Below are 14,437 nucleotides of genomic sequence, written 5' to 3'. Positions count from 1 at the left end.
ATTTCTCTCTGAAACCCAGGAGGAACAGTGATATTTGCTTTTGGCCCAGTGATACACAAGTATGAAATGTGTGCTACATTAACACAGTGCCTACTGAATGTAACCTAGATTCATGTACTTTTATGTCATTGATATTATTTGGATCCAACTATAATCTGATATGATTATGGCCACTCACATGGGGCCCCTTTATTTATTCTGCACAGGGGCCCACTGTTGGCTTTGTCCACCACTGCTCTGATATTATGTTATGAGTATGGATATTTATAATGTCATTCAATTATTGGAGTAATCATCCACCCTCATCTGATATTTGTCCTATGTAATAATACCTTTTTTTTTAATAATACCTTTAGATTGTATAGCGCTTTTCTCCTGTCGGACTCAAAGCGCTTGCGAAGCAGCCACTAGAGCGCACTCAGTAGGCAGTAGCAGTGTTAGGGAGTCTCGCCCAAAGAGCTCCTTACTGAATTACTGGCTTACTGAACAGGAAGAGCCGAGATTTGAACCCAGGTCTCCTGTGTCAGAGGCAAAGCCCTTAACCAGTACACCATCCAGCCACTACTGTACTGTATAGCTGTGTTTTTTGCTCGTGGGAAAGGTTGGAAAGTATATGTGTTCTTCGATGCTAAGGCTGTATGCTGTGTATCTTTTCAGTTTACCCTTAGGCTGCTTACACACTAAGACGTTACAGGCGCGCGTTAGTGCGCCTGTAACGCTCCCCCAACGCACAGCAATGTAACACAAGTGGGCTGTTCACACAGCCCACGTTGCGTTACATGTAATGCTGCACGTTCTGCCGAAAGTGCAGCATGCTACGGCGTTAGAGCGGCTATAGCCGCGTTAGACTGTTTGCACATGCACAGTGGGGGGAGAGAGGAGGCGGGGAGATGCTGCTACAGTAGCCGCGCACATGGCTACTTAATATTCACTGCACTGGCGGCCGCTGATTGGCCGGCGGGACCACGTGATGCGGAGTGTCTCGCTCCGCATCACGTGGTCCCGCCGGCCAATCAGCGCCACTCTGGGAGACCTTATACGGATAGAGCCGCCTAACGCAGCTCACTCTACCGTCCTCTCCGCACCACCATGCGTTGCATTAGGTGCACGTTATCCGACCTTAACGTGGCACCTAACGCAACGTCTTCGTGTGCAAGTAGCCTAAAGCTATGCTCTTGCATTTTTTTTTTGTCAATCTATTGAAACAAAAAATCCTGGCAGATTTGAAATTTTCCCTGCTATGCTCAGACCTCAAATGGGGTGGGATTAGTTCAAAACATTTTTATTTCCCATTTTATAGAGGGAAACTTTGAGGACAGGAAGGCACCGAATATAAAAAAAAAAGATCTTTTTGGACCATATGCAATTAACTTTGGCCTCGATTCATCATTGTCTTTGCATTAACTTTTTCCAGTTCGTTAAATTACCGAATTCAAAGTTTATCGATTTTCTAGTTGTATTCATCAAGGTTTTTCCACATTCAGTGTGAAATCGATAACAATGCAGTAACCATTCGGTAGCGTGTCGATATTTCCATTTTACAGCGGTAATTTAACACAAGGCTGTAAGATTCCCGTGTAATTGTGGGTAAAAAGGCAGTCCTTTGAACACCACGTAGCAACATTACGAATAGGGCTTAACACCTGGACCGGGATTCTGGAAGTGGCTTGCGACAATCCCACAATTTGATAGGAGTCATTTCTGAAAAAATGTTGTGCAGCTAGCAATTTAGTTAACCTTGGCACTGCCTGTGTTCTCTTTCAAGATGATTCAAGAGAAATGCAGATGTCCTGTTATAGCAAATAAATCCATTCTCTTGCAAATTGATATGGTTCTAGACCTATTTCTTGACCTTCTGCGCCTTTGAATCACTCTCAGCTGATACATAACCACTTCAAATGGCTCCATCTTCTCTGTCAGCAATGATCTGACAGGAATAATGACAGAGCAGTGAAGGAGATAACTAATTCTATATTTAACGCTAAACCACGCCCACTTTCATTTTCATGATTTGCACTTTCTTCCTTTTTATCGCATCATTACCGAATGATTACCGAATGCTCGCTAACAGCTGTAGATAGCTTTGATGAATCCTGAAATCAACTTATCGAGTTCGGTATTTTACTGAGCTGTCGGTAATTGAGTCGATAAGTCTTGATGAATTAAGGTCTTTTTCTCCTGAGTTTTCTCCTTGGTGATATTTTCACATCTTGCCAATAAAATGCCTTTAAAGAGACTCTGTAACAAAATTTTCATCCTTATTTCTTCTATCCTATAAGTTCCTATAGCTGTTCTAATGTGCTCTAACTGCAGCCTTTCCTATTTGCACAGTGGCTGTATTATCTCTGTTATATGATCTAATCTTCTCTCCTCTGTTGGGCTGAGACAGTCAGGCTGGAATGTGCTGTGCTGCTTGTGATTGACTAGAAGTTATACACACCCTCTCAAGGCCCCCTGCACACTCTGTATGACTCACACTTGTAAGAACTCTCAACGTATCACTTGCTATATCTTTTGTTTGTAAACACTGGATAAAAATGGCAATTACAAGCCAGGATTGCAGCAGGGAGAAGCAGAAACAGCACAGAGGGGCCCAGGAGAACATAATGAATAGAATGGTATGCTTTTTATTGTAAGACTTTTAGGGCTTGATTCACAAAGCAGTGCTAACCTACTTAGCACGTCTAAAGTCTTTAGACGTGCTAACCAGGGTGCTAAGTAGGTTAGCACCGGATTTCTCAATCAGATAACGCGCTAAGTTTACACGCGCAAAGTCCCATAGGCTTTAATGGGCACTTCACGCGGAGTGCCCTGCGCTCTGTGCAGTGCGAGTGTAAAGTTTTACGTGCATAAAGTTCTGCGCGAGTAAAGTTTTGTGCGCGATAAGCTTGTTTAGACGTGCTAAGGGGGTTTTCACGGGCGTGCTAACAGTTAGCACCGCTTTGTGAATCAAGCCCTTAGAGTACAGATTCTCTTTAAGCCACTAGCCAACAAGAGCTGCAATAACAAAATGCTGAAAAGTTTCAATAACAAAATGCTGAAAAATTATTTGGGAGCCTAGTGGTCCAACCCTCCCCTATAGCTTTTCCTTGTAGTCTAGTGTTCGGCCTCTGTAATATGTTGGCATTCTACAAATCCAATTCATAATGATAATAATACAGCTCTCGCTGGTAGTTTAGTGGTCCCTCACTGAACATTGTTAAAGTAAAATGAATAGTCCCTTATTATCCATAAGAAAGCAAAGCTTTTAGGCCTCTTTCTGATGGTAAGCTGACAGGCGTTAGTTGCTCTTCTGGATCCACTGGGCGCTAGCAAGAACAGGGGCGGCTCCAGGATTTTTGTTTTATCGAGGGTGCTATGCCGGCACTAGATCCAGTGGTAGGGTAGCTGCCGATACGCACTGCAGCAAAAAAAAAAAGGGTGTGTCCATGCACTGGAAAGCGGGCATGATAATTGCGGGTCATGGGCAGAGCCAAATGAACTTAGCAGCTGTGTAATTCATAGACAGTGCACATCACCAGCAATATATAGCCAGATGTAGCCGCCCCCTGCTCCCAGTATAGGTAGCCAGATGTCCCATAAGTATAAGCCCCTTCCCTAGGATTAGTGGCCAGATGTGCCACCAGTATAGGTAGCCTGGTATAGGTGCCCCCAGTATAGATAGCCAGGGATAGCCGCTCCCAGTATAGGTAGCCAGCTATAGGTGCCAGGATGGGCAGGGTGCCGGTGCTAATAAGATTTTAGGAGGTGCTACAGCACTGGCAAGACCCTGTTCTGGGGAAACATTTGCCAGATAGACACCGGTTTATATATTCCAGGGCTCGTAATTTAAAGAACTATTTGGCCCCAAGTTGTGTTAATCCTCCCACATCTAGTCCATGGCAAAATCCAGGCTTCTACTAGTGTTGGGCGAACAGTGTTCGCCACTGTTCGGGTTCTGCAGAACATCACCCTGTTCGGGTGATGTTCGCGTTCGGCCGAACACCTGATGGTGTTCGGCCTTTTAAGTTCGGGTTCGCCCCGAACTTCTAATGGCCGCCGAACAGGGCCGAACAGGGCCCCTGTTCGGCCGAACAGGGCCCTGTTCGGCCGAATACGGCCCCCCTATGGGGTCGCAGGCATAAGGGGGGAGCATGCCCCGATCGCGGGGGGGGGTCGGAAATTCCCCCCACCCCCTCCGCTAGCGCTCCCCCCTCTGCCCGCTTCCCCATAACAAAGTTTCAAGAAGTACCTGCTGTGTCCGGTGGTAGTGTGGGTGGCTGGCAGTGGGCGGCACTATGCAGTGACTGAATGAGGAGGAGGAGTCCGGAGAGTGACGCGTTGAGGGAGGCCGGGCAGCGGGCGGTTCACTGCTGAACCGCCCGCTGCCCGGCCTCCCTCAACGCGTCACTCTCCGGACTCCTCCTCCTCATTCAGTCACTGCATAGTGCCGCCCACTGCCAGCCACCCACACTACCACCGGACACAGCAGGTACTTCTTGAAACTTTGTTATGGGGAAGCGGGCAGAGGGGGGAGCGCTAGCGGAGGGGGTGGGGGGAATTTCTGACCCCCCCCCCCGCGATCGGGGCATGCTCCCCCCTTATGCCTGCGACCCCATAGGGCCCCCAAAAGCTGGATGTTCGGAAAGTTCGGGGTTCGGCCCGAACATGCCGAACATCTCGGCCATGTTCGGCGAACTTTCCCGAACCCGAACATCCAGGTGTTCGCCCATCACTAGCTTCTACCCATGTCGATCATGTAGAGCATGCAAAGGACTGACTGTCAAAGTCCAGTCAGTTAGCTCCTTTTCTAACAATAGGACCTTTAAAATTAAGCAGTTTATTACTTGCCGGTCCACCCATGTAGTATATCTACTGTGGTGTAAGTGTGGACTTCAATATATCGGTAGGACCACTAGGGCTCTATATGAACGCCTAGGAGAACATATATATATATATAAAATTAACAAAAGCTTCCAACAGCACAGTGTGCCTAGGCACTTCTCTCTTCAGCATAGCTCTTGTGCAGCTGATGCTAGGATGTGTGGCATAGAGAAACTGGTTCCGGGATGGAGAGGTTGTAATAAAACTCGTGAGGTGTCTAAACTTGAGACTAAATGAATATATAACATGGGTACATTGCAGCCTAATGGGTTAAACATAGATATAGACCTGAATTGTTTTATTAGTACTGATTAAAGCTTATGTGGGTAGCCAATGTGCCCCTTTGGGTGATCTGATGGTAGTTTATTAATGGGTTTAGGGGTTTGTGAATCTTATGAGGGGAGAGGGAGGGTATGGAAACTGATTTTGGGTTTGTTTAATACAAATTTATTGGTGCAGTTTGATTGCTAGCCTCTGGGTGGCGCATTAGCACCCATGTGTAAATTGTTCAAATAAAATTAATGTTTGCGTGAAGATTATGGAGCAAACTGTAGATATGAAAACTATGCCTTATATATTCTAGTAATTTTCTATGGATTATACAATGGCGTCAATTCACCAGAGGTTACCAACCTATTTATCTCTTGGGAGGTAATTTACCTCCTGTGATATCTCCAAATAGCAATTCTCCAGAAGTATAGGGGAAAATATCAACAGAGAGAAATGCAAGAGATAAATGTGAGATAAGTATGAGATAAATAAGTGATAGTTAGTAGTTAGTTTTTCTCCAAATCACAATTCACCAGGGAAGAAAGGGGGTGTGGCCATTCGTTATTTTTTCATCTCTTTATCCCCTGAATGAACCTGGAGATATCGTGGTTTTCACACAGCAGCTGCTGCTGTGGAAGATGGAGCCTTTTGAGCTTACTCTGTTAGGCCTGGTGCACACCAAAAAACGCTAGCAGATCCGCAAAATGCTAGCAGATTTTGAAACGCTTTTTCTTCTTTTTCTGTAGCGTTTCAGCTAGCATTTTGCAGTTTTGTGAAGCGTTTTTGGTGTAGTAGATTTCATGTATTGTTACAGTAAAGCTGTTACTGAACAGCTACTGTAACAAAAACCGCCTGGAAAACCGCTATGAAGTGCCGTTTTTCAGAGCGGTTTGCGTTTTTCCTATACTTAACATTGAGGCAGAAACGCATCCGCAATCCAAAATCTCCAGCAGTCCGGGAGTATGCGTTTCTGCAAAACGCCTCCCGCTCTGGTGTGCACCAGCCCATTGAAATACATTACCCAAGCGTATCCGCAGCCGCAAGCGGATCGCAAAACGCAGCCGAACCGCTCTGGTGTGCACTAGGCCTTAGAGCTTGCTTCTATTATGAGGAGACGAAGGCGCAGGAGGAGGGTCTGTTTAATCGCCCCTCGTATTTTTCGTGAGAGAACAGTTCTTGATAATTTTACTGAGACAGAGGTGGTGAAGAAGTTCAGACTCACTCGTGATATGATTTATGATATGATCCGACAGTAAAAGGCGGGAATACTCTGGTCACGTGGTGGTAAAACTCCGCCTCCTACCCACAATGCTTCACTTTCAAGCTTACAGAGAGGAAAAGTATCCCATGTAAATCATTAATACCGATTACCTAACTCTCTGCTTTCTCACACTTTCCTCATGCATATCTCTCCATTATTCCCTGCTATCCAACACTTTTCTCTCTGTCCTCTCACACTGGTGAATTGACTCCAGAGTGTTAAAATACCTCATGAGATAAACTACCTACCTTTTTTCTCTTAGTAAATCCTCTCTGGTGAATTGACGCCAATGATTGTACTTCTTGGCCGCAGCTGGAACTGACAGGCAGCTATAAGTAACGTCGTGCCGTTAGCTCCGTAGACCCTGATGAGTTGCTTAGCAACGAAACGCGCTGGGCGGAGCTACGGAGCGACGTGCTGAGCATGTGACGTCATCGGACGCGGAACGTCGATACACGCGGATTTTCTGAGCGATCCCGGCGGGGTATACGAGCAGTAAGGCTGACATTTTTGCGGGGAGGCAGTAGATACTGGTGGGCGCTAACGACATCGGCGCAGCCGCCTGTCATACCCAGCATAGGGCCATTTTTGCACACCACTGTTTAAAATCTGACACTTCTAAAAGATTTTCTGTACTTGGAGATGGAATTTTATTGTCATATATGACATTTTTATAAATAAATCTAGATATTTTTACGCTATGTAAGCGTTTTTGTCTCTCCTTTGGTGATATCACTGGCACTGGAGCAAATTGGAACTGGGGAAACTCTACCTCCACACGTGAGAGCCACATCAGATCGATAGACTGTGAGGTGGCCAATACCTCAGATGCTGTGACAGGCCCACATAGGCCGCTGCATCCGGTGAGTGGGGACCTGAAGGGGGGTTTGAACCCTAGCAGCCATTGTTTTATAAGAACTGTATCTGTGTCCAAGATATCTGGATGGACTGTGTCTACTGATGAACTTTTATTCTGATGCTGATTTGTTTTTTATAAAGTTGTATGCAGCGCTTTTGTCCCAATTGTTCTACATGATTTTATAGCTTACACAAAGCCGGACAGCGCTCTACTTTCCAATTTCTATATTTTAGTTGTTCTAAACTGTCTTTTTGACATTTGTTGGCTGAAGCGCTAATCTAATTGTTTAGCTATTGTAGATATTTCACTTAGGAGTGTCCTTGAAGGATTTGTTTTTTTAGTTGACTGCAAAAGTATTTATTGAATGAAACAGAGCTTGTTCTGTTAATGTGTCTGATGAATTGTTTTCCTCATTTCAAGTCCCGAGGTGATGATGAATAGCAATAGAGTTACTAACGTGTTTTGCTTTGCATTCTCCCAGCTAGGTACATTAACAATCAGTTTTTATTGTAGTCTTTTGTGACATCTTAATTAGGATGACAACATCCCTATAGAAAAATCGTGATGACAGCATAATTTAGTGTGACATGTTGGGAATACTGCATTTTGCAACATTACTTTTTAATTTACACCGTTTCAAATTATTATTCAAATGATATGTTTCTAATTTACCTAAATAATTGATGTAAATAAGTCAGCATAATTCTCATGTTATCAACAACTAAGAGTACAATTCAAATTTTATTTAACAAGCCTCCTAATGATAACAGTATTTTTTCTAACTTCTAGAGGACCACCTAATGCCAATTGGCGTAAAGTCCTGGGGGCGTTTTGCGCGCACATCTCCACTTGATTGATAGAGCTCTGCGGGGGGGAGGGAAAAAAATAGGCAAATTTATTTAAAAAAAATAAACAAATACACAAATATTCATTGGAGGAGCGATCAGAGCCCACCAAAAGAAAGCTCTGGTGGTGGGCAGAAAAGGGGAGAGGGGTTCATTTGTGTGCTGCGTGGTATGGCTCTGCAGCAAGCTTTTAAAGCTGCAGAGCCCGAAATTGTAAAAAATAGCCTGGTCACTAGGGGAGTGTAAGCCTATGGTCCTGAAGTGGTTAAAAAATGAAAAAAACGTACAATGCACTGTTCCAAATTATTACGCACAGTAGGTTTTCAAAACACTTTATAGGCTGTAAAGAACTAAAAATGGTCATTTGTTGAATTTGCAGCATTAGTTCTTATGTATTGAAATGAAAAGCTATTTCAATTAATAAAATCTGAACAAGTCAAGTTTCATATGAACATAGGACCCCTTATTTCATAGTAGATTTTTAATTCTTTCTTCCATTAAACATGTGAGTTTTTGGAGAGTTTCTGTTTGACTTTCTTTGCAGGATATCAGAATAGCCTCCCAGAGCTGCTGTTTCTGATGTATACCGCCTTCCACCCTCATTGATATTTTGCTTGTGGTTGCTCCAAAGGTTCTCAATAGGATTGAGATCAGGGGAGGATGGGGTCATACCTTGATTTTTTTTTTTCTCCTTTTATGCCAATAGTAGCCAATGACTGCCAATTTCTGCAATGGTTTTGAGGATGGAATAAACATAGTTTTATGCTTTGCAATCTGTTGCCCAGATTCTTTCTGATCAACTTGGATTTAATGGATGTGCAACTGTCCGGAGGCAGGATAGATCACTGTAAATACCCTCATTAGTCTGCTGCAGTCAGCATATAGTGCCAACCTACAAACTGTCCTTTTTGTAGGTAAATCTTCTTTCAATCAGAAACTCCACATACTTTTCAGAGGTAATTTTCACACTTTGAGTGACCCTAAAGGGTGCTAAACAGCTCTCTTCCCATGATTCCAGCCCAAAACATTACTCCGCCACCTTCTTGCTGACATTGCAGCCTTGTTGGGATGTGGAGGCTGTAAACCAACTATCAACCACTCCATCCATCTGGACCATGAAGAGTTGCACGGCACTTATCAGTAAACAAGACTGAAAATTATTCTTCATAGTTCTGGGCCCACTGCAGCTGTTTCTGCTTGTGAGCTTAGGTTACTGGTGATTGAATGCACTGAAATTCTCTGGAGAATCCTGCACTTGGATGTTTGTGAGACTCCGTAGGCCCCAGTAGCTTCAAATATGTGTTTGCTACTTTGCAGTGGCATTTTGAGAGCTGTTCTTGCTTTTATCTGCACAAACCCGTATGTGCTCTGAGTCAGCCACAAATCTTTTAACAGTACGATAATCCTGCTTAAAGAGACACTGAAACGAAAAAAAATTATGATATAATTAATTGTGTGTAATATGGATAATTACTAGAACATTATTAGCAAAGAAAATATTCTCATATTTTTATTTTCAGTTATATAGTTTTGTTTATAACATTGCATCATTCTCTAATATTTGCAGTTTAACCCTCCTGGCGGTATAAAAAATTCCGCCAGGAGGCAGCGCAGCAGTTTTTTTTATTTTTTATTTTTTATTATATCATGTAGCGAGCCCAGGGCTCGCTACATGATAGCCGCTGCTCAGCGGCATCCCCCCCGCCCTCTTCGATCGCCTTCGGCGATCTCCGATCAGGAAATCTTGTTCAAAGAACGGGATTTCCTGGAGGGCTTCCCCGGTCGCCATGGCGACGGGGCGGGATGACGTCACCGACGTCGGGACGTCATTGGGAGTCCCGGACCACCCCTCAGCGCTGCCTGGCACTGATTGGCCAGGCAGCGCACGGGGTCTGGGGGGGGCGCGGCGCGACGGATAGCGGCGATCAAGCGCGGGGCGGCGGCGATTGGTGTGCTGACGCAGCTAGCAAAGTGCTAGCTGCGTGCAGCAAAAAAAAAAAATTAGACAAATCGGCCCAGCAGGGCCGGAGAAAACCTCCTGCGTGGCTTACGTAGTTCGGGGTTACCGCCAAGGAGGTTAGACACTATTCAGCATTCTAAATGATTTTACAGAGCAGGCTAGTGAACTTTTGAATTGTAGCTCTGCAGCTCTGTACCTCTGCAGAGAAATCGAAAATACTGCGTGAGACAGTTGAAATAACAAGCTTCAGAAGACAGAGCTCTCTGCAACTTTGAAAGTCTTGGAGCTCAATGGCTCTTTTGCATAGATAACTGGAGTTTCTTAAAGGGAACCTGAAGCGAGTAAAATTTTTTAAAATAAACACGTGGCGTAGCTGCAAATGAATATTACATACTAACCTCACCATCAGTTCCTCTCAGACGCTCACCATTTTCTTCTTACAGTGATCCCTTCCAGTTCTGACAAGATTTTGTCAGAACTGAAATATACCAGTTGCTGTCAGTTATATACCAGCAGCTGTCAGTTACAACTGAATGTGCAAAGTAATGGCCATGTTTCCCTATAGCTGAAGTGGGTGATATTACAGTTTAACAGTGTGCTGACCAGGAAGCTGTTATAGGGTAATGGCCATTTTTAAAATGGAGGACGGGGAATTCCATTGATCACAGTGTACAAATGGGACGCAGGAGAGGAGAAAGAGATTGAGGAGTAGACTACACAGAAGGTAAGTATCACCTATGTATGGTTATTTTGACTTTTTATTTTCAGTTCAGGTTCTCTTTAACGCTTCCTGTACTGGAAACCATATTAGACTTATGTCTCTGCTCCTAATGTTTTATTTCTTAGCTCTACTACCAGGGGCGTTTCTAGGTTCCTGGGAGATGCTATGCTTGCATTGCTGGCAGTGATGCTGGGCCGGCCTGGCTGGTGGTGATGTTGAGCCGACCTGGCTTTGCTAGGTGACTTGCTGGGGGCTTTGCTGGGCTGGGTGATTTGCTGGGGGCATTTTGGGGGGTTTTGCTGGGCTGGAGGCTTTACTTGGCTGTACGCTTTGCTGGGCTGAGACCAGGAGGCTTTGCTAGGCTGGGGGGTTTGCTTTGCTGGTGGCTGTGCTTTGTTGGGCTGGGGCCCTGGAGCTTTGCTTGGCTGTAGATGGGTAGGTGCGCCCAGTATAGGTTAGATAGAAAGGTTCCCCCAATATAGGTTAGATAGGTAGGTGCCACGGTATAGGTTAGATAGGTAGGTGCCTCCAGTGTAGGCTAAATTGGTAAGTTACCCTAGTATAGGTTAGATAGGTAGGTGCCTCCAGTTTAGGTTAGATAAGTAGGTTCCCCCCATAGGTATGTGCCTCCAGTGTAGGTTAGATAGGTAGGTTCCCCCAGTATATGTTAGATAGGTAGGTGCCTCCAGTGTAGGTTAGATAGGTAGGTTCCCCCAGTATAAGTAAGATAGGTAGGTGCCCCAAGTAAGGCACTGGGCAGAGCGGCGGGGGAGCGGGCATTGTGTAGTTAAAAACTCACCTTCCGATGACTGACTACTGTCATCACAGCCTCCATCTTCTTCCTACTTCCTGTCCTGGCGTCTTGCGCATTGGTAACAGCGCCCCCTGTGATGACATCGGTCACGTCATCGCAGGAAGCGCTGTATCCAAGGCGACGGACGCTAGGACAGGAAGTAGGAAGAAGATGGACTGTGCCTGCGGGATCAGAGGGTGAGTTTTTAACTACGCTATGGCCGCTCCGCCCAGTGCCCCCTCCTGCCACTCAGTCTGATCCGGGGCACCATGGCAAGAGGCGACATTGGGGATAAAACCGTTTAAAAAAAAAAAAAAGTTTAAAAGGGGGAAGTTTGGTGGACGTGCCTCCCTCTTAGAGAAAACGGACTATGAGACGTTGCTATAATTCACAGTGACATTTATTAGGTACGCCAAACGTGCAACACGTTTTGTAGGTCACAATCCTGCTTCATCAGGCAATAAATTGTAGAATGCAGAGTCGGGTCTGTCGCAAGGCCAAGCGCCTCTTATTTTAAAAGCTCTTGCTAATGTAGTGCTATGTGTATGTTCTCACTTGAGAGATGTAGTTTTATAACCCCCCCACCTCCCATAGCATTGAATCGCTTGAAGAGCTTTTCACATCACAAATGCTTAAAAAGCTCTTGCAGTGTGAACCGCGTTGCACGTATGGAGTACCTAATAAATGTTACTGTGAATTATAGTTACGTCTCATAGTCTGTTTTCTCTACGAGGGAGGTAAGTCCACCAAACTTCCCCCTTTTAAACTTTTTTTTTAAACGGTGTTATCCTTACTGGCACCTCTGTTTACCTACCTACAATTAGTCTAGTCCACCCTTGGTGGAGGGGTGTATCCCCTTATCTTTCCTATCTACAGAGAGCGACTTCTTAAACCTGAGTGGGGTCAGGTTCCAATTCACCCCACCTGCCTTTCCAGTGGTTGCCTTTGTGGCGACCTCTGTTTGTGAGTACAACCATTGCTTTCTTTATATTCACCTACTACTGATCGAAATACTACACTATATTAGGCTCTCGTTGTTTTTTTTTCTCTGTTCTTTATTTCAAACCATGGCAACAGGTTTGGGGGCGGTGCCCCGTATCAAAGCCCCTAGTGACGCCCCTGTGTACTACACATACAAATCATTATATCATAATTTTTTTTTTCACTTTAGTGAAAGCCCAATCTACACGATACGTTTCTTTGTACGATTCAATTACGATTCTATTTACGATCCAATTAAATCCAACATGTCCGATAGGGATTAGATTTGCTTCAATTCGATTTGCCATTGCAAAACAATCGCAAATCAAATTGAATCGAATCCCGATCGGACATGTCAGATTTAATCGAATCGTAAATAGAATTGTAATCGAATCGTACAAAGAATCGTATTGTGTAGATTGGGCTTAAAGGTTTTTATACCTTGTCCAAGGCATTCAACTATTTCACACTTTTCAGCAGCAGAGAGATCATTTTTCTTTCTTATATTATCTTATATCTGCTTAATTAGTAGGTTTTTTTTTTGTAGTTTTTCCTTTAATCTGGCAAACTAATTAAAAGAGCCCTGAGACACAATACATCCATGAGTTTAATTAAAAAACAAAATATTTAATCTTTGACATTTAAGTACAATTTGCATAATAATTTGGAATGCAGTATACATTCTGAAATTGCATGTTGTAAACGCTGCTCTGAGTTTTATCATAAGACATTGTCAGAACTAAAAGCATAAGAATATTTTATCTATGGAATGCCATTCCGATCTATAGCAACATATGATATGCTAAAAACATTGAGTTACTTATGGCAAGCTTCCTGATTACTTGTGTGTGTGTGTGTGATGCTGGGTGCACACAATACATTTTTTCAGCTCGATTTTCCACCTGATCGTTTTTTTCCGCTCGATTCTGTGCTCGATTCTCTTATTGTCCGCTCGTTTTTCTTATCTTTTTCCATTTATTTTTATGAGAAATCGAGCCGAAAAACAATCGGAAGGAATATCGGACATGTCGGAAATTATCTATCAAACCCATCTTTCGGGAGTAAAAACGCATGGTGTATTCCCAGCATGAGAGAGATTGTATCAAAGATGCAGCATTAGTGCTGAACTTCTTTTCTATAGCCATATACTGGTTTAGTGATTTGCGAAATCAATTTATCACCTGCCACCTCTCAATGTCAACCAGATTCATCAGAATTATAGTATATGGCCATTGTTTCCACAATGCTCTTCCTCTCCTCCCATTACGCTTGATCACGCTTTCAATCCTTACGTTGTCTAGATCATTGAACTTGCTATAGTAAGTTTATCTCTGGTCATTGAGTCTGGAAAACTTGTATATGGGCAGCCTAAATCAAACCCAAGACCAAATCGTCCTTGACTCCACCCCGTTATACGGGATTCTTTTAGTTTGTGGCCGCGCTCACTTCCACGTACTGCACTTGTGCGAGTACGGCCACAACAGATGCAGTAGATGGTCATGGACGGTCAGGTGCTGCCATATTCGAGCAGACGCAGTAAGGCTATCCTCGTACATGACGGGGAACGTGGCCACCAGATCATGTCCGACAAACTCTAGTTGGATATGTTTAAAAGGTCTGTGCACGGCAACGGTGGTGTTGAGTCAGACACGCAAAGCCTCTGAACTATCCAGAGGCTTCCTTCTACTTAGGTAAACATTTAACTTTTTTTCACCATCTCGGTTTTACTTTAAGAGGTGTTTAAAATTTTGATGGGACAGATTTCTGAATAATACTGCATGATTAGGTTCCTGGCAGAAGCTGCTTACCCACTGCCAAGTGAAGATGACACTAGATTAAACTCTGTAGAGGCTGCAGTTGGGGTAATCTCTGGCGAGCATTTAG

General features: G+C 44.1%; 1 protein-coding gene across 2 annotated transcripts in view; it reads left to right on the top strand.

Moving 5' to 3' along the window:
• Positions 1-14,437, top strand: part of NT5C3A (5'-nucleotidase, cytosolic IIIA) — a 124,936-nt gene that overhangs the window by 33,019 nt on the left and 77,480 nt on the right. The window contains exon 2 of one of the 2 annotated variants that reach the window (XM_068236582.1): positions 7,102-7,257. The exons of the other annotated variant lie outside the window; for it this stretch is intronic. Within the exon in view, the coding sequence (XP_068092683.1) occupies positions 7,102-7,257 (156 nt within the window). The remainder of the gene's footprint in view (positions 1-7,101; positions 7,258-14,437) is intronic. 2 annotated transcript variants of the gene reach the window in all.

Source organism: Hyperolius riggenbachi, chromosome 5 (assembly GCF_040937935.1).
Source record: "Hyperolius riggenbachi isolate aHypRig1 chromosome 5, aHypRig1.pri, whole genome shotgun sequence".
NCBI classification, from domain to species: domain Eukaryota; kingdom Metazoa; phylum Chordata; class Amphibia; order Anura; family Hyperoliidae; genus Hyperolius; species Hyperolius riggenbachi.
Note: the sequence above shows the minus strand (reverse complement) of the source record. Positions and strands in the feature narration are given on the sequence as shown.